Source organism: Alosa pseudoharengus, unplaced genomic scaffold, assembly GCF_046254945.1.
Source record: "Alosa pseudoharengus isolate Yale_2024_CS ecotype anadromous, Long Island Sound unplaced genomic scaffold, YU_APseudo_1.1 YU_APseudo_1.1_scf_4, whole genome shotgun sequence".
Lineage (NCBI taxonomy): Eukaryota > Metazoa > Chordata > Actinopteri > Clupeiformes > Clupeidae > Alosa > Alosa pseudoharengus.
Genome location: NW_027468774.1, coordinates 38,077,616 through 38,105,557, shown reverse-complemented (window position 1 = coordinate 38,105,557; position 27,942 = coordinate 38,077,616). Strand labels below are relative to the sequence as shown.

Here is a 27,942-nt window from a genome sequence, read left to right as displayed (position 1 = left end):
TTCCGTGGCATTGATCTGAACCAAGAGTACATAAACACACAAACACCACTGAGCAAGTCTTTTAAAGATGCTGTATTTTCACACTTAACTAAATTCAAATAATATGTCCACCATCATGGCATGTGTTTCATCACTTTTCTATCCCTGAAAAAGAAGTAAAAACAAATCCATTGCAATATCACTAAAGCTGGATCTGTATACTAGATCTAAGTTTAAGGCTTTTGCAGTTTCAGTTAACATTTTGAGAACACATGTTATACCCACAATACAATCTGGATAACTGTTCCTCTTTGGAAACCAAAATCACATGTTAGTAATGGTCATGATGCATCCATCTTAAGTGTCAGAGCTGATGAGCATGTTTGTTTCAGTAGCATTACAACTGTGATAATGAGGACAATATTGATGCTAAACAAGGGAGGGAAAATGAAACTACACTCAAAACAAGACAAAAGCTTTTTTTGTTCGCATTTTGGCAGGGTAATATACTTAGATCTGAAACATAACACCCCCATCTGCCTTTAAACCAATCACTGTTCAAGAATGTGGGTTAAAAAAACAAATCAAAAGTAACAAAAAAACTGCAAAAATAAAGCAACCCCAACCCACTCGGATTTCCACTTGTAGGCCACACCACTTGGCAGTTCCCAGGGAGGTGTGCTTCCTCCATCCGACCACTAGGAGGCATCCTCATGTGTCCACCACGGCCCCAGACCAGGTCTCGTGCTTGGTGCCGGGGGCCAGGTGCGTGATGGTCACGTCCACGGCCTGGATCTTCTCGTGTTTGGGGGGTATGGAGCAGATCTTGTAGTTGACCTCGTCTCCCTCCACTGGGACATACTCGCCGTCAATGCTGGGGGAACAGGACAGAGACAGAGCAGGATAGTTAAAGCAACATAAAGCAGTCTCTTTTTCTTCAAACTCATTTTGACAATACGTAGGCTTGCAATTGGCAGAATTGCATCTCTCAACACTGACGCATGCCCAGAACACCTATTGTGCCATTTAGCTTTGCCGTTTCCAGCAGCAACATCTGTCCACAAATTGGGTACCTCCTTAGCACTAAATCGGTATCCAGTACGTTGAAACTGAACGTAAAATGGAAATTTCCTCATTGTGTTACTTTAACATACACTCTCACAAGGGCATTTCTTAAAATATGGCACAACGTAGAAAGACTGTCTGCGATGGTGATGTGAGAAGACAGCCAAATCCATAGCCATCCTCTCACCATGGCTAAACTGAAAATATGATGGAATCGAAAAGTGAACAATAGAGGGGCTGAAAGAACTGGAAAATGGAGAACTATGCCACTCTTCTACATGATTGTGATATTTAGTGCACATGTGGTTACTTGGGGCCCAGTAAAAATAAGAACTGAAAAACAGTGATATCTACAGTAAGGACTGCATTTCTAAAGTATCATCCCTATGCCGACACAGTGATAGAAAGGTGCACAAAAGACAGATAGTTAAGGACAAGGGCCTTTGACACACTTGAATGGCCTTATCTGTTTCAAATTCTACAGGTTTATGTCTTCCCAGACACATTTATAAATATGGTTAATGCTCTGTATGCTCTGGTTCCTAAAGGCACTTACATTTCGCCATCAAAGACGCTTACATTTTGCCAATGGTGCTGACCAATTTTAGCTTTAATTTTTCAAAATGTGAGTGACACCATGCTGTCCATCAGAGATGTAAAGTAGAAATACTTAAGTATTAATTGAGTATCTACTTGAGTTTTTGTTTTTCTTCCTACTTTAACTTTTACTTCCTACTTCAATTAAATGTATATTTTTACTCCACCACATTTTCATTAGCAGCTATAAATAGTAAGTAGGCTCAAATAATGTGAAAATGAAAACAAAAGCCACAGTTTCCAAGTACAAGTCTGTTTTATAATGGGCTATTTTCATACTTAAGTAAAAGTCTTAAATTATCTATTATTTACAATACTTATGTGGCATGCTTATAGATTACTGGAAAGGGGGTTGTCCTGTGAGGAAATTTGTTCTCTGCATTTTACCCATCCCGGTGTAATGTGCAGTGCACACACACACACACACTTAGTAATGTGATATCAAATATCTGTACTTTTACTCAAGTGTGGGTTTTGGATACTTTATACAACTCTGCTGTCCATGTGCTTTAGAGTGACTGCTGTAGACTAGCTCTACCAAAGTCCTTTTAGGCAAGTCCTTCCACTCGGCAGCCACTTTGGGCACTTATCGGCCATCTATTTCAGGCAGAACTGCATATGCTCAAGGCCTCACGACACCAACCTCGCTCCAGCTGCAAGATCACAACACATAATTGGCACGATGTATTCACAACATACCACATGATTGGCACGATTCACATGTCAACTTCTGGTGGCGGAAGGGACAGGATATGTGTATAAGACTGCCATATTTGTGTTACAAACTAACCCCATACATTTCTATGGACGATTCTATGAGTGCTGTGTCTCGTCATTAGAAAGTCTCTGGCTCTACTCTCTACTCTCTTGTCTCCGGCTCAAAGGGCCTACTGCTCCCCCTCACATAAAGCATTAGGACCTGCCTGTGCTCTCCCACATATGTTATTACCTGCATTCACTGGTAGAGAAAAGCAGCTCCCACGCACACGTGTTCACAGTCACAGACACACACACACACACACACACACACACTTCACCCATCCCTACCTGTTGACTCAAAGGCTCATGGGCTTATGATTGTCCACTTGAACAGCGCGCACACACACACAGCCCTTCATTCAACCTTTCGCAGTTCTTGTTAAGGCCCCCCCCCCCCCACATACACACACGTGCCCACTCACACTCCCACACCCTTGTAAGTGGCTTCTATGTTGACAATCCATTACTGACGTGAACACAGGTCAAACTATAGACCACACAGCCTGCATGTCCAGAATCTTCATCAGGAGGCTGTGTGCGTCACACACACACACACACACACCACACCAGCATCTCATCTCCCCCCTCCATTCAAGACCCTCATGCAGCCAGCCGGTGTCTCTCAGCAGAGCAGATCACGCCACTTCCTGAGCCCATCAGCACTCTAGCATCATGATGCTCCTGACACTACAGTTTTTTACAATCACTTTGCTACTATTTTCAGAACCTTGATGTCATTTTTCAAAACTCTAGACACAAAACTCAAAACAGTTATCACTCATTCCACTCAATCCACAATGTGCACTCAATCATCAGTGACGAATTGGCAGAATTGGAAAAGCAATCAGGGGCCTGCATCTATACAGTGCAGTACTGTCAATACTGTAAATAGTCTGAAAAGGTGGTACAGTATTTGGAACCATAGTGACAGTGACCATAGTGACCATAGTAGACACAGTGTCTGATGAAGCATTGTAAAATATTAGGCTACATTCATGGATATTGTAGTCTAATTGGTTCATGCTCCACGCTAATTGGTGACAATGAATCTTGTTACAGTATCTTGAAACTTTCATGATTTGCAGCAAAAATTGTTTGTCTGTTTCCATACAACCATGCATTAAGAGTAATGCAACAGTTACTTATCATTTTGAGCAGTTGTATCAATTGATAGTTAGATCATTGTAAGGAAATGAATAGACACTCATTTGAAATGTAATGTGTGAATTGCCTTTTGAAATAGTAGTACTTTGATGTTAAGTTGTGTCATATTGAACAGGTGATTTTTGTTGAATGAACAAATTATCTAAGTTTTATGTGTATTGCATCCAAGCAATTGAGAAAAGGGTTAGAGTTTTGAAAAATGTGCATTTTGATCATTGGTTGTGAGTTTTTGTGTAGAGTTGTGAAAAATTACATCAAGGTTCTGAAAATAGTAACAAAGTGATTGTAAAAAACTGTCAGTGACCGCTGCAGTGCTGGAGGAATGACACCAGGGTCAAGCTGCACTTACAGGATTTCTACAGGTATGTTCGCTTTGGACAAAAGCATCTGCCAAATACCACAAACATAAACATATTCTATTTACACAAGCATTAACAGAACTCAGTCTCAAGTAATTGTTTCAATATGTGAGATCATAAGTATTACGCTGTCCCTACATCCCAAAGGTCTCCTACATGGCTGCAACCAACAATTATTTTTATAGTCGATTATTAATCAATTATTTTGTCGATTACAGTTTTTCTCGATTGCTTTTACCTGCTTAAGTAAACTAGAACTCACTTGGTCTTCATGACTACTTTCTTTGCACAGCAGAAGTCATCTCTTGCGAATGTGTTCACACATTTTCATTGGGTTCACACATTTCTCACACCCTTTTGCAAAACAGTTAACACAGGTGTCATTCAAAAGCCCCAAACTCTGTTGCTTTTCCCATGCTAAAACAAAAGTAAAAAATATTTTCACAGGTGGTATAGATTCCTTGCATAAGTCTGAATCTCTGATACACCTGTGTGAAACTCCTTTGCACAATTCTTCAATCAGCAATCATTCATTATACATAAGAGATGTCTGTTCTGTGTTGCTATTTGCAAGTATGGATATAATGCACATTAGACAAAGTACTGTATTGCCTATTTGGTGGAGAAAACAGTACGAAAGGTGTTTACTGTAGGTCTATTTCGATTAAAAATGACAAGTTGTAGTTCAATGAAATCTACTGTATCTTGCTAGGTATTTACTGTATGTCTTACATGTCAATGGCAGTTACATCTTGGGATGAATGAATAAATTATTTTTTTTACTGTATTTTACATTTTGTCTTTTCACAGTTTTTTTCTGATACCAGAAAAATGAGAAAGTAATGGAACAGACATAGCAAAAATGCTCATTTTGAGAACTAGATTTTGCATTTTGTTGTCCAGTGTGTACTGATTGATTAAAGAGTGTTTTTGAATTGGCAACAAGTTGTAGTAGTCTAGGTCAATTTTTAAAATAAATTAACCCTGAAGGCAAATCATGTTAATTTTTGGCATACAACATTTTTAGGGGTTTTGAAGGGTGCTGAATTCAAATCTTCTGTATGCCAGGCTCAAAAATGTCCCATAATGCCTCAAAATGGAGAAATCCAATATGGCCGCTGCCACCAGGTCAAAATCTAATTAATCATCTTTTGGACTGTACAAGGTAAAAACCTGAATGTAATGTGCTTTTATAGGTTTTCACATATAGGGTGTGGCCTCATTCAGGGTTACATATGGGTATTTGTATGTGTAGGGATAGGGGTGGGATGGGCAAACATGTAATCATAGCACACTGGACATCAAAACAATAGGCTCAGGTACAATATTTAATTAGTAGGCAAATCTAGTAGTAACAGTTTTAAACATAGACCTTTAGCTTAAAGAGTTTCAAGCATGTTCTTCAAATACTAAATAAATACAGATACATAATATAAATAGATAGTTAAAATATGGTAATCAACCTTGCTTCTAAACATGTTTCAAGTAAATTCTTCAGAAAACCATCAACCAGTTTCATGGTCCTCTTTTTTTTATGAATTAATCATTATCCGAGACAACAATTTTAACTTGATCTTAACTCTGAGCATGGCATTGAATTCCCTATATGTGAAACCCTATAAAAGCACATTACATTCAGGTTTTTACCTTGTACAGTCCAAAAGATAAGTGATTAATTAGATTTTGACCTGGCAGCGGCGGACATATTGGATTTCTCCATTTTGAAGCATTATGGGCATTTTTGAGCCTGGCATACAGAAGATTTGAATTCAGCACCCTTCAAAACCCCTAAAAATGTTGTATGCCAAAAATTAACATGATTTGCCTTCGGAACTTTAAATAAGCACATTTTCCAAAATCCTGCCTAGTCTATAGTGTTTGAAGGCAAGATTTGCTTTTGCTGCATGTTTTAAGTGTTTGGAGAGAGTAACAGCCTTTTGCAAGCAAAATGTGTCATTTTGTCCAGAGTGCTTTTGTTCAGACATGGGTGTTAACTGTTTTGAGAACGGGATTTCAGAGTTGACACAGGTTCACTGAGGATATTAAACCCAACAGGAATTAAAGCAATTAATGTGCAAGACAGAAAATGGAGACCATTCCCTGAGGCGCATGAAGCTTCTCACGTGCCAGTTGTATCTCTAAAGTCACTCCTTATGCAACCTTAAGGGTACCCTTTTTTTGGCAGGGCTTTGGGCTGCCTGCTCCACCCTGCCCATCGATCATGCTCCCACTGCATACATCCCCCCGGTGCCCCTCTAATGTTCTTACTCGGAGATGTGCACAAAGATGTCAGCGCCTCCCTCAGCTGGCGTGATGAAGCCGTGGCCTTTGGATCGTGAGAAGCACTTGCAGACTCCGCTGAACGAGGGTCCCTCGGCAGCACGGGCGGCCCTGTAATGAGGAGGGTGAGGAGGAGGAGGAGGAGGAGGAGGAGGAAGAGAGGGAAGAGGAGAGAGGCCGGGTGTTAGAAAGAAGCGTGGGATGCTCCAGAAAATGTGCTCAATTGCCCGGCTGGCGTTTCAGATGAGTGGTCATTGCTGGGTAAACAATGGTCCTAGGCCAAGCTGCAGCGAGATAATGTGGGCTGAGCACTCATAAACAAAGCTCTCTCTCTCAGAGGCAGTGTCTATGAGAACAAGTCGGAGTAAACTGTGGAGACATGGTGTGTTTGTTTGTTTAGGGGTGGGGGTGGGTGATGATACCAAGTATCGTTAATGCTCCAGGTGTGAATGTGTGTGCTAGGGGTTCCTGTGTAGACATGTTTTAAAGAGTGATTTGTTTGCACTTGTGTTGCCATTTGCCATTTTAAAACATGAGGGAGACCTTTGCCAATGAGAGAGTCTCTGGACATGTAAATATGACCCTGTTCCTGTCTGCTTTCCCTCTGGGCAGGCTGGAGAGAAAAACAGACTCCATATGGGTAGAGTAGTAAAGTAGATTTACTGTTCTATTGATCTTGGCTGTCAGGTTCAAATGAAAACAGGCCTCATGAAGTGAGGGATGACATTTCAAAGCACTGAGAGAGGGCGGAGGAGGAGAGAGTGAGAGAAAGGAAATGTAGCACTATCTAGCATCAATGAGAGAGAGAGAGAGAGAGAGAGGAGAGAGAGGAATGAGAGAAACTCACGCGGAGCAGGTACGGGTCCGGCGCGTGGGCAGTGGACTGGGGATCAGGTAGCCCCTCATCGGGGAGGGCGAGCGGTCCCTCTGGCGGCACGGAGGCAGACGCAGGGAGCTGGGAGACACGGGGGAGTGGGGCGACCCAGCATCCAGGGGAGGGGTGGTAGAGCGCGCCCCCCGAGACGTGGCTTCTGTGGACATGACTGCAACAGGACAACTTCCCTCCTGTTAGCTTCTAGCAACCTCAGGACCCTGAAGAGAGGCAGAGAGAGAGAGAGAGAGAGAAAGTGAGACAAGAGCATACAGTACACTAAATTACCAGTTAGCATCACCCAAACCCATTATACTGACTGTGATCCCTTATTTCTTTTATCAAAATTTGAGTTCAGGTTTGAAAGTGGTGTTTATTGCAACAGATATGAGGAATTTAGAATGGGGTTTACAAGAGTTTAGTAAAAATATATTTAAACAAACTCTTTCAATGAATAGGTTAAAAAAAACAACCTCTCAGAGCACGTCACTGGTTACTTGGCTCTACAGGAGACAAAGAGAGCACTCTAGGCCCCAACTGACAGGTAAGGTCAGACAGTGCCACAGGCAAGGTCAAACAAGGGCACCTGGAGTACGTCCTCCACACCTACAGAGGACTAGTGACACGGCTAATGGCTCACTGACCATGTAGCAATTAGCCTTCATCAGGAGTACAGCACACACAACACACTCATACACAAATGGTATCATGATACTCTGAAATTATCGGAATGGTGCTTTAATCAAAGTCATCTAGGCCTATACATCGGTCATCTAGGCCTATGCAATTAAGTCGTGATTTTCACTGCTACAGTACATGCATCAAAGGCATGGAAAAAATGGAGGAAGAGTGCACTGGGAATTTATTCTTAGCAAAATTTGGTTTAAGAAATGTTGTGTTCTCACTAGTGACGACGGATACTGCTCTGGGGGACATCTCTTGCTGTGACACTATGGAACCATTTCCCTATTAGAAATTAAATGTCTCAACACACACACACACAAACTCACTGGCGCCAAATGTTTTGCCTTTTTAATTATTAATAATCAACTTTTCAACTAATGATTCTAGCAGAGTAGAGCAGATGGATATTTCCATCTGTATGTGTGTGTGTGTGTGTGTGTGTGTGTGTATGTACAACCCCCCCTCCTCTCTCCCCTTCTCTCTTTCTCTCTCTCAACTCTCCCTCTCTTGCCTATTCTCACTATGGTATACTGTAACAATAAATAGTACCACACAATTACTTATTGACATTAACCATTTTGATTTTCAGTAATACTAACCCACTCTACATCTCTTTCTTCCCCCTTACTGTACCTCACTTGTGAGGTATATCATCACCAGTCATCAACCATCCGTGTGCCAGGCCCTCCTCTCACCCATCTCACCTGAAGTGCCATCCTTGACTGCCCTATTACTGTACCCCTATCTGGATTCCTGGCCCGTACAGCCTAGCGACCCATCATCTGCCTATGACAACTCTGCCCGGATTCCTGGCCCGTCTGCCGACCCACCACATGCCCCTATATGTATCTCCAATTCTAGGGAGTTTTTCCTCGCCCCTGTTACCCATGGGCCTCTCTCTTTCTTTTCGTTTCTTCCCTTTTTTTTCTGATTGCCTACATTCTGTAAAGCGCCATGATAATACATGTGCAATGTTTTGGCGCTCTATAAGCACAATAAATTGAATTGAATTGAAATTGTGTGTGTGTTTGGTCTTCCCAAGAGGGCTCCATGCGCACTCATAAACCACAGCCTGCATCAGGCAGCGTCCCAGTGGAGGGTGTCAATGGAGAAGAAGTCCTCCATTTCCTCCTGTAATGCAATCTCTCCATGTTGATCCTGCTGGCGATAATCTGCAATTGTTAACACTCACTGACAGATCACATTTCCTGGAAGAACTCTCCCTCCCTCCCTCTCTGTCTGTCTCTCAAATTCAAATATGCTTTGTTGGGACGACAAATCATGTGCTGTATTGGCAAAGCATTCACAGAAATACTAATAAAAACACACACACACACACACACACACACACACACACACACACACACACACACACACACACACACACACACACACACACACACACACACACACACACACACACACACACACACACACACACCAGGCTTGTGCAAAATTCCAGAATTGAATTGAAACTGGCTCTTAAATTCCAATTCATTTCTTGAATTTCACTTGCATTTCAATTGAGGAAGGAAACAGGAAGCAGAATTGCAATTCGAATTGTGCACAACCCTGACACACACAGTGCATCTCCAGCTGCAAGAATGTAATGAAGAGACCTTGCACACAAAGTTGTGTAGAGGGCTGAGTAGGATGTACATATTAATGAGGACCACTGCAGCATAGGAGGATAGGAACACAAACAACACACACACACACACACACACACACACACACACAACACCATTCATAAGACACTGCTTAATGACTAGGAACCAAGAGTGCAAATCAACTGAAAAGTTGACTGTTTTTGACTGAAGGAGCTGTTCAATTCACAATATGTGTCAGTCCTGTTTAAAGTATTACAGCCTGCCAAAGATTTGATTTGATTTTTCTGTTGTTTTCATTTTCTGTTTTTCACATCAAACAGCTCCACATCCAAAACATCCAGAGTCATTCCACCTCCATCCCCCCACCTCCCTCCGGACACTGCACACAAGCACCAGAGAATAGCCCCCCTTCTTCCACCCTCAATGCTGTTCTTACATCACTCGCTCCACTTATAGCCCCTTTGCTGCCTGTCCGAGGCGGAAGAAAAGAGTTCCCATCCCACCCCACCCCAAGCTGCACTCCACTGAGACCATCAGGCCTTTCAGGAGTCAGGTTACAAGTGTGCTGGCAGTCTCATTATCTTTCCAGTTTGAGCGAATGCATGGATGGGTGGGCATCACTGGCAGAGAATCATACGTCTGAGCACCACATGCAATGGTGGGCAGGGAATCAAACCAATAAGAGGTAACTTCTACAGAATTATGATGAATGAATGCCATGTGGAGACATTTTCACAAGCATGGCAAGAAAATGCCAAACTGTAGATATCCACAGGCTACTACAAGTCAAATAAACTGTCATGGAGACTAGCCAGGACAGCAATCTTCAGCTACAGGTTGGTGGACCCATGACAACAAAGGTACGGTTGGCGGTGGGAAGTTAAGTCAGCGAGTGAGTGAATGAGTGGATTATTACAACAAGGAAAGTTTAAAAGGAAAATAAAGCTACCAGTAGGAAGGTAGGGAAATGGCTGTGCTTTGCACACCTAACTCCTGAAGGAATTCCAAACAGACATGCCTTGCATTCTTTTTCTAATATAAACAAGTGATATTAAGACACTGTTGAGAGCAAATATTTATGAATTATTGCCAAAACACAATTGTGCCTGTGGTTACCTTCAACAGCCCCCTCATACAGATAAAACACAGGGGATTATTCTTCATTCTTTCAAACATCAAAGATGACTTAATAGAGTACTGTACTACTATGCTACACAGCTTCCTTCAGACAGGTTGGAGCTAGTCCAAGTAGTGGGTGCGTCTGCCCTTTTCAGAGAGGTTACCTGACGTGTCTAAAGTAGGTCAGCAAGGGCACTACCAGAATTTTCCACCGCTGCCCATAGCCCTCTCTCACAGAGTGCTGGTTAAAACCGAATCGCATACGCGCAAGCGACAGAACACCTTCCAGCCTGGCCGTGCCTCACCTCGTGCACAATGGGGGACACTGGAACACAATACGAGCCGCTGCAGTGTAGCCAAACGGGCTTTTGTGCAGCACTAAAGGTCAATGGTGGCACAAGCACATACACTCATCAATGAAGATTTCACTGGAACACATTCAGGCCAGAAAAAAAAAAAGCGATAGCGTAAGCGATAGTGAAATAAAACAGAACGTTGAATGGGACTATACGACATCTCGTAGAAACAATGTCCTGAATGAAACCCAATCCCAACCAACCTACACACAGTCGATAGCAATTGTATTTCCTCCACTTACTTCCCGGTACAAGAGTCTATCAGAGGAATGACCGACGCCTTTATGGATGTGCATCAGCATGGACAAGGGGGAGATATCCACGGCTACCAGTGTAATGGTTCCTATGGATCACCATGGGCTGGCCCTCTGGGTTTTCCGTAATGATGGCTGTTACCCACATTTATCATCGTAAACGCTGGTTAAAGCTGTGTAAGAAAGGGTCTGGTTGAGGCATCAACCTGAATCAAGGACAAATTTCTCTTTGATGGAGAAAAAGGTTTCTGTGAGAATCAGGTTACTGGAAGAACCAGGTTACAGTGAGAAACAAGGTTACTGTGGGAATCCAGGACCATTTCTCAAAGTCAAGGATGGGTCTTTCAAAGCCGCTCTTTCAAGGACGTTACGTCATCGAATCTCGCCAAGCACTGTTCCAATGTCAAGGGTGCTTTAAAATTCTATCAAGTACTGAGTCCTTCGTTCTGAGATTTTCGAGGATGCATGCGTGTATCCCCTGCATGCTTGGAACACCCACAATCCTGTGCGCACATGATTTTTAATAATGCACTTGCAGCTTCCTGCATACTCGCTAGACTGTTCCATTGTGTGTTTTCCTTATGCTAAGAAGAAGCCTTGCCTCGTCTTTGAAGGATTCGACTCGGCAGGACTTGTTCTACCAAGCACGAATCCTTGACTTTGAGAAAAGCCCCAGGTTTGTAAAAACAATATCTAGGGAGTAACAAAATAACAAGTTTTTCGATTGCTTTGAGTTCACCGTAAACATTTGCAAAAGGATCTGAGAAGGTACGTAGTTCTCAGCAAACAAACATGGACACCATAATGGAAATTACTGTTAAAATCGAACAACTTAGAATGTTTCCACAAGGAAAACATGTTTGAATGTAGATGTTCAAAACAAACACTGCCTTCGAGAATGCACCTCTAGTTTTTTCAATTACCAGCATCACAGCTCATGTTCTAAATATGAAAAGTAGAGGTATTAGTGGGGGGGTGAGTGTAGCCTTCAAGCCAGAACAAACGTAGCCCCGCCCACAAAATTTGATGTCGTGAAGTCTGAATAGAATTTTGGGTATGGCTACGCCAGGCTAGGGTGGGTGGGTGATGCAAAGGAGGACAATACCTAAAGCAATTACGGGTCGTTGCAGCACCAACGAGAGCAGCACTCCCATAGGCCATGCACATTACAACCTCGGGCTCTTTTGTTGGAGCTCAAGGGCTCTTCCTTGGAAACTGGTGCCCCTCAGGAGAGCCCACCTATGATGCCTGTAAACGGGCCCCTGTTAGCGGCCATGCTGCACCAGAGCTGTGTTTGAATGTGTGAGCTGGTGGTATACGAGTACACTTCCATAATTGTTAATACTGCGTGACAGTCAAGCAGTGACCTGGACCCAGGTGTTGGTAAAATAACATTGTTCTTTTCTGGTCACCTTTTGGAGTGGCATTAACTGTGTCTAATAATCCTTAGAACACTTTTGATGTGCTTCCTCATGTTGTCATCTAAACACTTGCTGTAGCTCGCTGATTATACCACCAGAGACCAGAGTATGTAGTCTTGCTTTTTTTTACCATGAAATATATTAATTCAAGCACTTTCCAACGTCTATTTATGTATATTTTCAGAAACGTTCAAAGGCCTTGGTTATCGCTTATAGCTGACAAAAAGGATCATTCCCCTACATGCCACATAGTGCCAGGCCGTTCCGGGGGGCATATCAGCAATAGGTGACTCAATTTGCCTTAGTGCAAGTCAGTGTGGTATAAACATGAACTCGAAGCCATTCATCTAAGGATAAAAAAAAACTACAGTACATTGTGATGCTTTAATCCACAAACATTCAGAAATGTCAAGGGCCTGTGGGAACCTTGTCAGGATCTGGTCCAAAAGTTGTTACTTGGTCTCTGTCCAAAGCAAGGTACACACTGTAAGGCACCAAGACTGTTTTGGTTCCTAATGACCCGAGCCTCTCTGACGGCATGTTGAATGCAGAGCTAAATTGATGCACATTGAGGGGCTCAAATTTGTCAAGTTGAGCCAGCCAGCAGACTCCTACCCTCCTCCAGTAAGAAGTGTTCCCAGAGCGGGCTTTTTCAGCAAATGGGCCTAATATAATAGGGCAGGAGCATAAAGACTTTGACATTTCCATAAAGACGCTTTCCATGGAACCAACACACACCCTTTTGAGTGAGCCGACTGCCGAGACCCTGAAGTCAAAAGCTAGCTGTTGACATTTTCACAAGGAGACTACAGGAACAACATGAATGCAGGCTCTGTTCTCAAGGTGGGTCAGGAGGCCTCCGAGGCAAAGAGGAAAATTGGCCCTTACTGCAGAACAAGTTTTTGGGTTGAACATGTGTGTCTCTGAGTCCACTTTTCCATTAACTACTCTAAACAGTAGTCTCCAAGATGTTTTTCATTACTGAAGTGAGCTGCTCAATCAAGCTTGTGTAGAAATAAAAGTAAAAAGTAGGCTTCCCACCAAATTCTCCCTTAAGTGTGCTTGCAATTGGATCCTAAAATGCTTCACTTGGGTGATTTACTATTATTATCTGTCCAGGGCTTAAACATACATTAAAGGAATTATACGGAGTAAAATGCACTTTAGATCGATTTACGGATGATTGGGGGTACATACGTTGAGTTGACATCAAAATCATGTCATTCGGATGTGTTTTGATAAAGTTCGATTGTACCGTTTTCAGTCACAACTCGTAGCCTGGAAGTGAGCGGGGCATTTCAATTGCGCCGCTACAAAACGCTATTTTTATACTTCTTCTACACTTTCAAACAACATAACACTTACGTGGTAGTGAGTAGAGGGTCCCTAAAGCCAAACCGAAGTATCCCGAGGTCTTTATGAATTTCATCAAGCCAGTACCTTTCCGGAAATGTTGCCATCTTTGCCGCCATCTTCAGGGGAAAGTCCGTAGGAGTCTTATTGCTGAGTGTGTTGTAACACGCTCTGGAAATTCACAATTTCTTCGCCGTTTTTAAAAAAAAAAAAAACATAGTCCAGTCCATACAACTTCATTTCAATTTCAAAAGAAATACTGGACTATGTTTTTTTTTTTTTTTTAAACGGCGACGAAATTGTGAATTTCCAGAGCGTGTTACAACACACTCAGCAATAAGACTCCTACGGACTTTCCCCTGAAGATGGCGGCAAAGATGGCAACATTTCCGGAAAGGTACTGGCTTGATGAAATTCATTCTGGACTCTCTATTCGACCACATAAAGACCTCGGGATACTTCGGTTTGGCTTTAGGCAGTGGTGGAATGTAACGAAGTACAAATACTTCGTTACTGTACTTAAGTAAATATTCCACGTATTTGTACTTTACTTAAGTAGAATTTATAGTGCATACTTTTGACTTTTACTTCGTTACATTTTACAGCAATTATCTGTACTTTTACTCCGCTACATTTCTACAACACCATCGTTCCTTTTTACGATCTTTTTATGATCAGATTTTTTTTCTCTCTGACAAACACGTTTGTTTTACCAGGGGGCGGGGTTGCTACCACAGATTCTGGAGTGCTACATGCCCAGCTTCTAAATCTTTGAAACATAAGCTTATAGTCTAGACCAGGCAAAGCGTGAGCTTGTAGCCATCTGCATTCGGTAGGCTATATTCACCAGACCCATGGCTACACTGGACATGCAACTGTGTTCTGTGCCTTTCTCTGTCTGTTATCTGCAGCGTTAGGGCCTCCTCTCCGATGAGATTGCTATCCGCGGATCAGGGCTATGCCCATGCTTCTGTCACACGTCTGATCATTTGCGCCACAAATGAATGGTAGACTATTATAGAACCGCTGGCAGAAAAAAACGTAGCATTTTCCAGATTAGGAAATATTTCTTAATTGTGTGTGATCAAATAAAGAGGCATAGCCTACAATTGGGGGGGGTAGAAATGTGAGCGCTCATTCAATTTCTATGTGCATCTGCGCAAGTGAAACTGAACCTAATCATAAAGACACCTTTCTCAGCAACTTTTCTGTTCAATCAGCAGAATTGGCATTACGATCCACCCGACGTTTCTCTGGTCTACCCCGTTAAACTTCAGGCTCTCGTGTTTTACTGAATGATATACTCAGCAGATAACCCTAGTAGATAACCAGAATTACAGTCTCTAGAATTGTAGGTCAGAATGTAAACTGGGCCACAGATGGTAAGCACAATTGCATTAGCTTAAAACTATCTAGTCGAATATAGCCTAACCTAAAACTAGCTTAGGCCTAATTAAAATGCCACAGCCCATACTATTTTTTCTTTTAGAATATAGATATTAAGAGAATAAATCATTATGCAAATACTTTTACTTTTAATACTTAAAGTACATTTAAAAGCAGGTACTTTTTACTTTTACTTAAGTAGGGTTGTCATTGTGGTACTTTTACTTTTACTATTACTAAAGTAAATATTTCTCTGTGTATTTGTACTTTTACTTAAGTACTGAGATTCAGTACTTCCTCCACCACTGGCTTTAGGGACCCTCTACTCACTACCACGTAAGTGTTATGTTGTTTGGAAGTGTAGAAGAGGTATAAAAATAGCGTTTTGTAGCGGCGCAATTGAAATGCCCCGCTCACTTCCAGGCTACGAGTTGTGACTGAAAACGGTACAATCGAACTTTATCAAAACACATCCGAATGACATGATTTTGATGTCAACTCAACGTATGTACCCCCAATCATCCGTAAATCGATCTAAAGTGCATTTTACTCCCGATAATTCCTTTAAGGCACCCCAAGGCCTCTGAAGTTCGCCTACAAAGAAGAACCAAAACGGCCATCTTTGCCCATATAAGGAGATCCGGTTTTTAATTGAAGCTAACTACCTATGGCAAGTTGCATTGCAAGTTAGCTCTGGGGTAGCAAAAATCTAAGTGTGCCGGCTTCACGTACCGGAGATCACAGTATCCACTCGAAGGCAGAAGACAAAAGTGTGTTCAGGAAAACGTCTGCATTTCAGACTTTTTCATCCCTGCGAGAGTTTAAAAGATGCGATAATTCAAAATCCCCATGTTATTTTCCCATAAGAAAAATCGCCAGATACCGGCACCAGCCCCGCCCCCTTCTACTCATGTTTGTCAGTCTGTTGCAGCAGGGCGGCTGAGGACACACAGGTGCACAGTATAACCTGATTGGTCATAGGATTAGAAGGCCCGGACAGTTCCGCAGTGCAGACTGGCTTCCCGTCCTCTCCTCCATCAGCATTTTGTTTTGTTTGACTTGCTTAGAAACACACTCACACCACATTTTGCTTTTTATACATTTTTTCTTTCCAGACTTTTATATATTACTTTAATAAATATTACTAATTCATAATTTATGTGTGGAACTTTTGCTACCTTTTGTTACCTTTTGTTACCAATGCCTTGAGCCAAGTGTACTGTATTATTTAACCATGTACCTTACAAACCAAATTAGTATAAATCACTTTATGTGTTTGAATGAGAATGACTTCTCCTTTTGAGGGCTGGTGGTGACGCATCATGCAAATCTGAACAGTGTGCATCTCGTACAGATTTCTAAATGTCTTGACAGAGATTAAACAATGAAAGCAGAACTAAATTATATATCACGTACACACATACACACATGCAGGTACAGACACACACGTGCGTGCGTTTATTTTTAGATTCAACTTTATTGTCATTGTGCAGAGTACAAGTACAAAGACAATGAAATGCAGAGGTGTGTGTGTGTACCTGGTGTGTGAACCACGTGTGTGTTTGTACCTGCATGTGTGCGTATGTGTGTACGTGATATATAATTTAGTTTTTCATTTCATTAGCTTTCATTGTTTAATCTCTGTCAAGACGTTTAGAAATCTGTACAAGATGCACACTGTTCAGATTTGCATGATGAGTCACCACCAGCCCTCAAAAGGAGAAGTCATTCTCATTCAAACACATGAAGTGGTTTATACTTATTGGTTTGTAAGGCACAGATACACTCACGCAAATACACACACGCAAGCAAGCAAACACACACACACACAAACCAAACTGGTTGAGCTCGACTTCCTGCAACTGGTTGAATCTACTATAAGGCGCACACACACACACAAACCAAACTGGTTGAGCTCAACTTCCTGCCACTGGTTGAATCTACTATAGGGTACACACACACACAAACCAAACTGGTTGAGCTCAACTTCCTGCCACTGGTTGAATCTACTATAAGGCACACACACACACACAAACCAAACTGGTTGAGCTCAACTTCCTGCCACTGGTTGAATCTACTATAAGGCACACACACACACAAACCAAACTGGTTGAGCTCAACTTCCTGCCACTGGTTGAATCTACTATAGGGTACAGCCAGTCAGAAAGAAACACAAAGAGGACACACATCACTAGCAGTAACCTGAGAGCCATCACAAGACTGGTGGAAAGGAAGTCCCAGTCACATGGCACACCATCCAAAAACAACCTTCCCATTCACAGACAGGGAGTGTGCAGCGATCAGAGAGACAAAGACCAAAGTTGGAACAAAAGGCCCATGGGTAGGTGTATCCTGCTCAGTCATCACCACGTAGAGACACCTAATCAAAAGGGCACTAGAGATTTCCTCTTAACTTAACACACACACACACACACACACACACACACACACACACACACACACACACACACACACACACACACACACACACACACACACACACACACACACACACACACACACACACACACACACACACACACACACACACACACACACACACACACACACACACACACACACACACACACACACACACACACACACACACACACACACACACACACACACACACCTTAATGCAGGAGGCATGATCATCAACGAAACACTGTTCTAGTGAAAGCAGGACAACACATTGAACTGTAAAGAGCTCAATCAAGAACATTCTGCATGACTGTGCAATGTAGAACAGAAAATCCAGCATTGGTTTAGAGTGTTGGGAGACTAGATGCCAAATATCGGATATTTGATTCTGCATTAAATAGAGGGCGCCGTTTATGGTCTGCCCCTGAAAGCTTAGACAAGCTCAGTGTGTCACTGATTCATCAAAGCATCCTGAATGGCAGGATATTAATATTGACAGACAGACCCCACCCAAGACAAAGTACAGTCCCTGGAAGCTCATGTGACCTCCAGGTACTCCTGGGTAGCCTAGCACCCTCTAGAATTTTATGAATTTCCATTAGTAGCCATAATCTTGCTTGAACAGGAGAAAGAAAAAAGACCTTTGATAGCCTTAAGTATCTTTTACCCTCAGATAAGGGGAGCTTTCCGCATGTCACCTAAATTCTTACAGCTCAAGTTCAGCATAGACAAAACCTTTCAGAACATTGCTAATCAAAGTACAACAGGAGAAAACCATCACCTATTTAAACATCTTTACTCTTTCAATGTTTCATCTATTTGTGTGTCCAGTATATTACCAACTTAAAGCATATGTAGGGTTGTGAAGAACAAAAGGACACATCTGAATAATAGCCTTCAACATTTACCTATTCCTATGCTCATATAAATGCATTATGGGGAACATCAGCTGGGTGAATACAAACTCAGCATCGAGGGAAAAAGTGTACATCTTTCCAGGCAGTTCTAACGAAAAGGTCTGACTCACCAACCCATGTCCCACACTCAACTTCTGAGGCACAATCCGCCAAGGCTGACACGAATAGAAGGCATCTAATTGTGCACTCACAAAGGTGCTTTCAACGTGCAACAGTGTGCTCTGACATTAGCATTTCAAATGGTTCCTTGTAATATTAACTCTAGCAGAAGCTCCAGTCTAAGAGCAATGGCCCTGTCTTGTCAGGTCTGTGCAGTGCGCTGGGTGTTCATTTTCTCTTCCCTTCAGGGTGTATTTGGCTTGGTGCAGATAGACAGGGGTGTTGTGTGTGGTGGCGAACAGATGTGCAATTAACAATCTCTGCCTTTTCTTGGCACACATTAGCTGAAACATACACATAGACACACACACACTTAAATGTTTCACATCTCAGGGCATCATTTGTTCAGAAGACTGTAATTCCAAAATGTTTCAACCATTCAAACTGTTCACTCACATGCATCGGTCCACCTAATTCTACAACTGCTGGCCTGGGGGTCAAATATTTGTAGACTGTACGGCTTGGTAACCACAGACATGTATGAGACGTAGATTTGAATAGCTTTTGCCTAAAGTCCTGAATAAAGCTAAGTGCTAGCAACTGTTATGCAAGCAATAATGCAGGCTGTGATGAATGCATGACATGCATGACTATTTAAGGCAATCCACATCATGCAACAACAAGATCAAGATATGTTCATGAAAACACTGTGTTATACATCATTTAAAGTTGCACTAAGCGATGTCACACGGTTTCTAAGCTAAAACATTTTTTGTCACACAGCAAATATCTCCTCACAATCAACTAGCTGCCTGTCAACCGAATACACTGTAACAAAAAATGCGGTCTCTGTAGACAGCCCAGACAGTCCAAAAACGACAACAAAAACAGCCTGGTGCAGCCTGGACCATAAAACATTTCATGAAACTTGTCCAGCCATTCACGATGAGATGGGCGTTCAGGAGAGTTTCAGTTGCACGGGAGGGAGGGAGGAGCGTGCTAGCTCTCTGTTTTGTTTGAACATCAACGGAAGTGACATTTCCCAACATTGCTTAGAGCACCTTTAAATAACCATTACATGGTAGCATAGTGGCTATGGTGCTGGGCTAGCATGCAGTAGCCTGAAAAGTTAATTTCCCAGCTGCCACCTATGTGCCCTTGAGCAAGGCACTTTGCTCTGGGGAGATTGCCTCTTGTAATAATTGGCATGTGTAAGCCTAAATCGCTTTGGATAAAAGCATCAGGCAAAAAAAGAAAGAAAATAAACATACTTAAATTGCAAGTAAAAAAAACTGTCTGGATTTTCTCAACACTGAGAAGTCATCTGACAAACTCAGTCAACAACAAAGGTGGTTGCCACAGGGTCAAAACTACTCAGACAAAGACCAGCAGCACATTCTCAGATTTAGACACTGCTGTTTAGATCTCCACTGGCATCTGGCATGAGACCAAGCATTGTGCTGAACTCTGACCTCAGACTCTGTCTGACTCTGAGAAGGATGTAACTTGACACCTTATTTTGAAACAGGCCGGGGAATTCCCTCAGTAATTTTCACATTGCATTAGAAGAAATGACAAAGGGATCCTTTGCAGTTTGCAACTTACTACAGTGACAACACAAATCTGACTGGTGATGACAACCAAGAGATTTTATAAATGTAAGTAAAAATTGTTTTTCTTTTGTTTGTCTAACTTCATGTGACAGGGAGAATCATGATTAGGCTGTAAATATCATAGTACAAAATTACATGTCTCTCACACCGAACTCTCACCCCTACAAACTCAAAACAATAAGCCTATTTCACAGTGTCCAGGTGTCCGGCCTCATTGATGTTAATGATGCCTTAATTGGCAGGGTAAAACGTCTTCCTGCTTTTGTCTTTCCTGTGGACTTTTCTTTTGCTGTCTATGGGACTGTGCTGTTCCACAGGAAGTTGATTTACACAGTGGCCCCATCTTGTGAAATGGGCTAATTGCAAGCTCCTGTTCCACCAACATAACAGCTCACAAGCAATAGGCTACTGATGAGGGTGATAGGTTCATCGTGGGGATGAAAACAACACGAAGCACGATTGTAATGTTAGGCGTAAGTTTGAAATTCAGAAATGAGTAGCCTACGCACACCACGCAAAAACGTAGGCTACCACTATAGCCTTTCCTACAACCAAAGTGCCTTCATGTTAAGCTACTGTTTTGATAACTGTCCATGAAGGGGGGGAAAACTATTATACGGCAATTTGCTTTCACAACACTTAACATTCTTATTCAGATTTTAACACACACAAAAACCGGCTACAATGTATAACCAATATGACAGAAACAGAAACTTGAAATGGAACACTAAACTAAAACAAATATTTTAGGCTCATATTTAATTGGAATGTGTGGCTATTTCCACAACAGGTCATCTTAACTCGACAGGACAATCTGGCTATTAATGGACAGCTCTTCGAAAACGCAAATCGGCAAATCAAAAGTAACGAGGCTATTCTAGTCAGGAAAGATTGGAATTTCACATAAGTCTCAGATGGCTGTTTTTTTTTTTTTTAAAGGAAACGGGTAGAAAATCCTTCTACCCCTAATCATATAACATCCACACTGGAAAGTTGAAGTTGTAAACCTACATTCTGTACAGTCTACACAGTAGCCTAGGCTATGCCCTAGACCAGTCTAATATTCAATTCAATTGACTTCCATACACAACAGGCTGGTAATCGCAAAAGCTACACCATCATCTTCGTTATTTGTTGCTAGTAGGCTAATTCATCACTTTCACTTTTGAAAGCGCGTACTGATTTAATGATACTCGCTACAGGCATCACTCACCTGCAACTTCTGCGTTAAAAATAATAGTGGCCACAAATGTAACAATTTACGCGGTGTGTCCGTTTCCTTCGTCAAGCGGATGTAAATCTGTTTTCTGTAGACAAGTGCGGAATTATTCAAGCTTGTCAGAAATACTTACTTCTAGGTTCTCAGCTCTGATAAACCAAGGGGGCTTGCCTTGAACCTGCGCCTGTCCCAGTGGGCGTGTTTATCTTCATCTGAAACATGACATCATGTTGAGAATCTACCGTAAAATACCTAATAAGATGAAAATTAGATCCTAATTTGGTCAAAGGGGATTGTGTAACTAGGTCAAATGGAGTGGCAGATAAAAATGAACTGTTTGTACGTCAAACAGTACCCCAAATGGGAGGGGTGTATATCATCCAAACGGCATTACATTTGACTCTAATTCAGGGTGTTAGTTTTACTCATCATACAGCTCGATGCTAATTGAAGTTAAAAGAAAAAAACTGTAACCACAATGTTATTTGATTAATGGTTTTATTTTCTCATTTGCAACCCTTAGCTTGATGAAACATTTCATAAAAATGCATATGCTCAAAGGAGAGGTGATGGACACGTGGATAGGAGCTTTACGCAGGCTATTGCTTACTTCTACATAAATTTGAGTGTTTGTGCCGTAGTAGTTGTGGGCTATTTTAATTTGGGCAATATTATTAGACAGGTCAATTATGATAATCCCCCAAAACACAGCAAAACAAGATAAGTATGCAATTTTCAGAGGGATTGATATATTTGAAGAAAACTGAGGAGGGTGCCGTTTTTTACAGGTAAAAAGAACCTGGGCCTACAACTGCTGTTATTAATCATCTCAATTTCAATGTACAATTACCGTAAATAACAATAGGACGGTATGTTTCAACTTCAAATATTCCCCATATGCTAAAATGATAATATAAAAAGATTCCCGGACATGTGAGCACTGGTAACAAATTCAAAAGAACAAACTCACACAGGTGCATTCATAAATAGAAATCACATATAAATTATAAAGTAGCTGACAAATGGACAAAGCACATGTATTTATATAACACACTTCGAAGTGCACAAGGTGTGGTCTGATGTCCCAGACATACATTTCAACTGACCTTGAACAAAACAAAATAAAACAAAATCTTATTTATAAATTCTAAGAGTAACACATTTTATTTAGTGTATGGCCCTGGTTTAATATCTCCACTCAAATAACTTCCATAATTTCAACACATTCCCCGGTCTTCCATTTTTAAATAACTAAGCTGAATTCTAACTCTTCTTTTGCTTTCGCTCTCTCTCTCTCTCTCGCTCTCTCTCTATTTTACTAAATATGATAATCTAACTGTAGTAAACATGATTTTGAATATTAGAATGAAACAGTTAGCATGTTGAAGTAGATCATAGGACTTGGGTAAGGCATAGTATTTACTGAGACTCCAACCCCTACACTGAGCCTTACTTCAGAAATACCACTACAATCAATATTCCTGTATGGGCCATATGAAATTCTATCTCAGATCCAAATTTGTCTATCTACAAATCAGATTAAGTTTTTCTTTTTAAAACATAAGAATATATACAAACTCAACTGTATCAAGAGGTCAGGCTACAGATAAAACTACTGAACACTGAGTGAAACCATCTTGACACATGCACAAAAGTGACTCAGTATGAAGGTGGTTTTCCTTAGGGTAATGGCTATACCATCTTGGTCTTAAAACTATAACCTGGTGTGGCACACATAAAAATCTCTCTCCATATATATATATATATATATATGCATATATTATATTAAAACAAATCTGGGTGAACCAAAGACTGTTTTTTTCTACTAGCAGCAAATTACAGGCATGAAGTAGACTATGAGTCCACATTAAGGAATAGCCAACTAACTACTGACAATATTAGATTATATATAAATATATATTATACAGCTATGGTACATTGTGTAAGACTGCATGAGGCCAAACCAAAAGGTCTGTTTCACATCATTTCAGATTCGGTGGATGCCCTTGGGTATTAAGACAGCCTCCAGTGAAGCAATGGATTCCGGCATCTGTCAAGGGAACAGAACACAGGCAAAAAAGACTGTGATTGGGAAGAATTCAGTTCAGCTTTCCTGTGTTTCTAAAGAGAAAAAGTAGAGAATAGATGCTCACTCTTTCTCACTATTTAGCTACAGTCAAAGTCGTACTGGCTGTTAGAAATATTTCCAAGGCAAAAAACAGGATTAATATAATATCCGCAACACTGCTTTTGACTCCCAATTATTTAATGCACAACAGGCAACGTTTCGACCCTGTTGGGTCTTCTTCAGGCCAAAAGAAGACCCAGCAGGGTCGAAACGTTGCCTGTTGTGCATTAAATAATTGGGAGTCAAAAGCAGTGTTGCGGACATTATATTTTTTCAATTGAGTATAGTTTTCTTTTGTCCTGCACTTGCCAGAAGGTGGGATGTGCACACTATAACTGTTTGCTAAAAAACAGGATTACTCAGAGCCACTAGTATTACCATTTGGATGGCAAAGGAAACATACCAGTGTCTGACCCTTGCTTACCTAAAGGAATGCAGCACTGCCTTCACATGGTCCTGCTGTACTCAATGCCACTCTTGGAGGAGATGCCAGACCATGGCAGGAAGCTGCGAAGAAGACTCTGTGCTTGGCGGTATATTCTCTGAGGGATAGAGCATGGACTCAAGCTAGCCAGAGCAGAGCCTATATGCTGAATATAGTCAGTGGAGAGACACAGGTCAAGGATAGTCGTGCAAGATGTTTTTTTTTCTGTTCTACTACAAAATAAGAGCAACATAATCATCATCTTCATTATCTGTCGCGTGTATGCTATTATGGCCGTGTTAAATAGAACAAATTAAAATTAAATTCTTGAATTCATTTACTCTATGTATTTCTTGTATTTGTTTATTCCATTTTGTTTGAATTAAAAACATAAAGTTAGTATGCAATTATAGTAATTAAACTAACTTCATTAACCAAAATGTTAATGTAATGCCTAATTTCAGTCTCTGGCAGAATGGCAGAAGATGAAGAAATTAAATGAAGAATTTTTTTTTTTCCCATTTGTGCAAATACATTATCTAATGACACATTAGATAAAACTAATGACACTAGAATTCAGCAGTACAGTTGGCCTATAAACGGCATTAAAAATGAATGCAACCTAGCCGCGCCGCCATTACTTTATGCACTAGTAGTGCATGATAGAATTTCCATTGCTGCAACGGAGCAGATTGTGTTGCGACGACTGAAAGGATATAAGATCGTCCATGGTGGATGTCCGCCGTTGATATAGAGTACGTAAGTGAAGCCGTCCTTCAGGACACCCCGTATGGAATAATAGTAGGGTAGGTAGTGGTGCTGCTTAAAGTCTCTGTTCTCATAGAAGTGAATGGCAGTGTTGTTGGTGGTGAGCACATGCAGGTAGATGGCCTTGCAGTGGTCCTGCGCCGTGGTGGATATGTGCTCCTTCAGACTGTCCAGCAGAAGTGACCCTGAAAGACCAGCGGTGACACACACAGGCTGACCTCTTCAGACAGGTAACATTCAAGAGGGGTTTCTGCCAGCAATCCAGCCAGGCAATATTCAAGAGGCTTCTCTGCCAGCAATCTTTTTACCATTTATTAATCAAAAAAACAAAACGAAACAAAACATGCTTAAGTATTTCTAAGGTACTGAGGGCAGTTCTGCACTTCCATACCAACTTCTGTGTCCAGCTCACCTATTCCATGTTTTCGGAATTCCTTCTCCACCCCCAAGCTCAGGATGTACGCAACCTGAGTGTCAACAGGAAAACTGGAGGCCAGAATGTCTCCATCCTGGAAGGCAGGAATTTGCATATGCTCAGCGAAGGGAACACCAGCCTGCCAACGGCTGAAACTATAACAACGGTCACAAATCTTAGGTCTAAAGTCTAATGAAGAGGGTTAGACAAGACAGAAAACTACCAAAAAAATAAACCAGAGTTGTGGAGTGGGGTAGGTACAACTCAGGATGCATTTGTAATCAACATAATATATATATATACACATAAATTAACAATTTTACATTAGGCTAAAACACCCGATTTGTCATGGCCAATAGAGGCAGTCACAGCAAAGTCTCATGGCAGAAAATGTACACAGCTGAACCATCTAGCTACATGCCAAAGAGCTAATGTATGAGGAGGACTTGTCTCCTCAAGGACATAGGGCATATAGTGAATGAATTAATGGCACTCTATAAAAAAAAAGTTGTGCATGCCAATGCATTCCATTTAAGACACTGCAGTTGCAGGAATTATCCTGAGGAGAGACAGTGCAAACAGCTGACATAGCATAATTCCCTTTTGGTTCAGAAAGGTACCATTTCCAGATCAGCCAGAGCACATTCCGGGACATTTATCCGTGATTTAGCAAAGCTTTTAAAGATGCTACTAGAAACTAAAGATTTAAGAATCTGTATGAAACTCGTTTGATAAGTGAAATATATTGTCCTGCGAAGACCATACCTCCTTGTGTACTTTTGTTCTGCCCTTTATTTCAGCCACTATCATTCCCACTATGCTACCTCTGAATGTGGCAGCGAGGGAGAAGAATTTTTTGTTGGAGGTGATGTCGTGATACCATGAGTCTGGGTACCTGTGTAAAAAAGAGTGTGTGTGTGAGTGTGAGAGAGAGTGTGAGAGAGAGAGAGAGAGAGAGAGAGAGAGAGAGAGAGAGAGAGAGAGAGAGAGAGAGAGACAGAGAGAGAGAGAGAGAGAGACAGAGAGGGAAGAAAGGAAAGCTGATATCAGATGAGACCACACCATGCATTCCAGATGTGTCAATCAATCAATGACTAGCTTTAGGAAATTCAATTGGGCATAGCAGTACTCACTCAATGGGGAACCAATCACTACAAAGCACTTTAACACTATCTATGTCATCTTGGCAAAGAAGGCGGAGCTTGATTTCGCTAAGCGCAGAGGGGGGCACCACGTCAGTCATTCACACCTGCAGCAATAATGGGGCAAAAGACCAATGGCAACACATTAGTACACACAAATGTGTGATTAGATAGATTTGATTAGTAGTAGTATAACCATTTTCTTAATCTGGATTTCTGGATGAATACAGTCATAGGTTATATGAAGCAAGCAAGCACTTAGATTTCACAAAGGAGAGTGTTCTTGATGAATGGCAATATCAAACTTTGAAATTAATCTTGATCTTATACAGCAACCATAAATTAGAATAGATCAACTGGACTCATGTCAGATGTTACACTTGCACATAGTCTACAGGTCTGCCTGTTTGGGACAACACAAAGCATCAGTGAGAGCACTGGTGAACTTCTGGAGTCTACAAGGAGGGAGGCGGATGACACTATACTACAAGGCTTCTCACGATACATTTATGTCAGTACAATGTATACCAACATTTATCACGTGACTCCCTGAAGTTAGGTATCTACTGAAATAAATAAATACAATAATAAGCTGTTCTGCTAACGAGGTAGCTAACGAAAGGAAGCCTAGTTCCTTCATCCCCTATCACGTTTAAGGTGACATGGCATTATGTGCGATCAATATTACCCTCACAATATTGACAACAAAAAAGTATTTAAGAACTGAACTGTCAAGGATTATCAACGAAAACACATGATAGAACTATCATAGAAGTGACATTCTGGTTTCAAAGTGGGCTAACTACAGTTAGCTATCTCGCTAGTCCCTAGCTACCACCAATTGCAACCACCTCAAACATGAAGAATGCATTATATCTTGCTATAACAATTGCCACCGGTCTACAATTAAATCATTTACAACCTGACGTGAGAAATAAAAAAAATATCTCCACCCTTAGTGTCAGAATGGTTTGCAGGTGGCTGAGAAGCCAACCAGAAATCGTAGCCAGCCAGCTAACCTTAGCAAAATAATCTACCTACCTGCCTTGCTTCAGCACTCCAGCTAGATAAATACGGACGGTTATTCCCTTTGGACTTGCTTAATTTGTTCACTGCAGTGGTAGCATTATGATGATGTTAAAATTATTCTAAAATGTATGACAGTAATTTCTAACAAGTGTTTACTTTTATCTCTAGGATGCATTTGTTGGCTAAAACAGCTCGGAGAAGCCTTCTTTCTTCCGGTGTGGTCATCTACCGGAAGTTAACCTCGTCCTGGCAGTGCATGAGTGCGGAAGGGCTGACAGATGTAGTTTTTTTCTCAAATCTTACTGACTTTGAGAAACGGGAATGGAGTGACTGACGTATGTGGCAATTTATTGTAATGTTTGTTTATCAAAATAAGAATAAAAATAGTACAGAATTCAAGTTATCGAAAGGATGTAGGTGTGGTGTGTAGTGACCACAGTCTGTGTCATCCATAGACTGTAAAAAATAGGTGTCATCTTAACATGGGGCCCCCAGCCACAGGGGACA

At 41.4% G+C, this 27,942-nt stretch overlaps 2 protein-coding genes across 5 annotated transcripts; both read right to left on the bottom strand.

Annotated features, from left to right (window-relative positions):
- Positions 1 to 57: 57 nt before the first annotated feature.
- carhsp1 (calcium regulated heat stable protein 1) lies at positions 58 to 21,750 on the bottom strand. 2 transcript variants are annotated; one of them, XM_076266190.1, is made up of 4 exons: positions 21,663 to 21,750; positions 7,051 to 7,295; positions 6,192 to 6,314; positions 58 to 853 (listed from the first exon to the last, which is right to left on the bottom strand). In XM_076266190.1, the coding sequence occupies exons 2-4, from the start codon at positions 7,242 to 7,244 to the stop codon at positions 691 to 693; spliced, it is 480 nt and encodes a 159-aa protein (XP_076122305.1). In that variant the 5' UTR covers positions 7,245 to 7,295; positions 21,663 to 21,750; the 3' UTR covers positions 58 to 690. The 2 variants fall into 2 exon arrangements, with proteins under 2 accessions (XP_076122305.1, XP_076122304.1); XM_076266189.1 differs by having other exon boundaries at positions 21,524 to 21,702.
- Positions 21,751 to 22,010: 260 nt separating this feature from the next.
- Positions 22,011 to 27,651, bottom strand: naa60 (N-alpha-acetyltransferase 60, NatF catalytic subunit). 3 transcript variants are annotated; one of them, XM_076266188.1, is made up of 7 exons: positions 27,592 to 27,651; positions 26,398 to 26,513; positions 26,030 to 26,159; positions 25,262 to 25,358; positions 24,800 to 25,034; positions 24,082 to 24,260; positions 22,011 to 23,579 (listed from the first exon to the last, which is right to left on the bottom strand). In XM_076266188.1, the coding sequence occupies exons 2-6, from the start codon at positions 26,505 to 26,507 to the stop codon at positions 24,104 to 24,106; spliced, it is 729 nt and encodes a 242-aa protein (XP_076122303.1). In that variant the 5' UTR covers positions 26,508 to 26,513; positions 27,592 to 27,651; the 3' UTR covers positions 22,011 to 23,579; positions 24,082 to 24,103. The 3 variants fall into 3 exon arrangements, with proteins under 3 accessions (XP_076122303.1, XP_076122301.1, XP_076122302.1); XM_076266186.1 differs by having other exon boundaries at positions 27,448 to 27,641; XM_076266187.1 differs by having other exon boundaries at positions 27,452 to 27,641.
- Positions 27,652 to 27,942: the final 291 nt, after the last annotated feature.

Bases quoted from the DNA above. Each gene is read 5' to 3' on its own strand.
- carhsp1 (XM_076266190.1), bottom strand. From the start codon at position 7,244: ATGTCCACAGAAGCCACGTCTCGGGGGGCGCGCTCTACCACCCCTCCC. The intron at 6,315-7,050 runs GTGAGTTTCTCT...TCCTCATTACAG, and splicing joins CGGACCCGTACCTGCTCCGC to GGCCGCCCGTGCTGCCGAGG. The intron at 854-6,191 runs GTAAGAACATTA...CTGTTCCCCCAG, and splicing joins ATCTTTGTGCACATCTCCGA to CATTGACGGCGAGTATGTCC.
- naa60 (XM_076266188.1), bottom strand. From the start codon at position 26,507: ATGACTGACGTGGTGCCCCCCTCTGCGCTTAGCGAAATCAAGCTCCGC. The intron at 26,160-26,397 runs GTGAGTACTGCT...TTTTTTACACAG, and splicing joins AGTGATTGGTTCCCCATTGA to GTACCCAGACTCATGGTATC. The intron at 24,261-24,799 runs ATATCCTTTCAG...GTGTCTCTCCAC, and splicing joins CATCCACCATGGACGATCTT to TGACTATATTCAGCATATAG.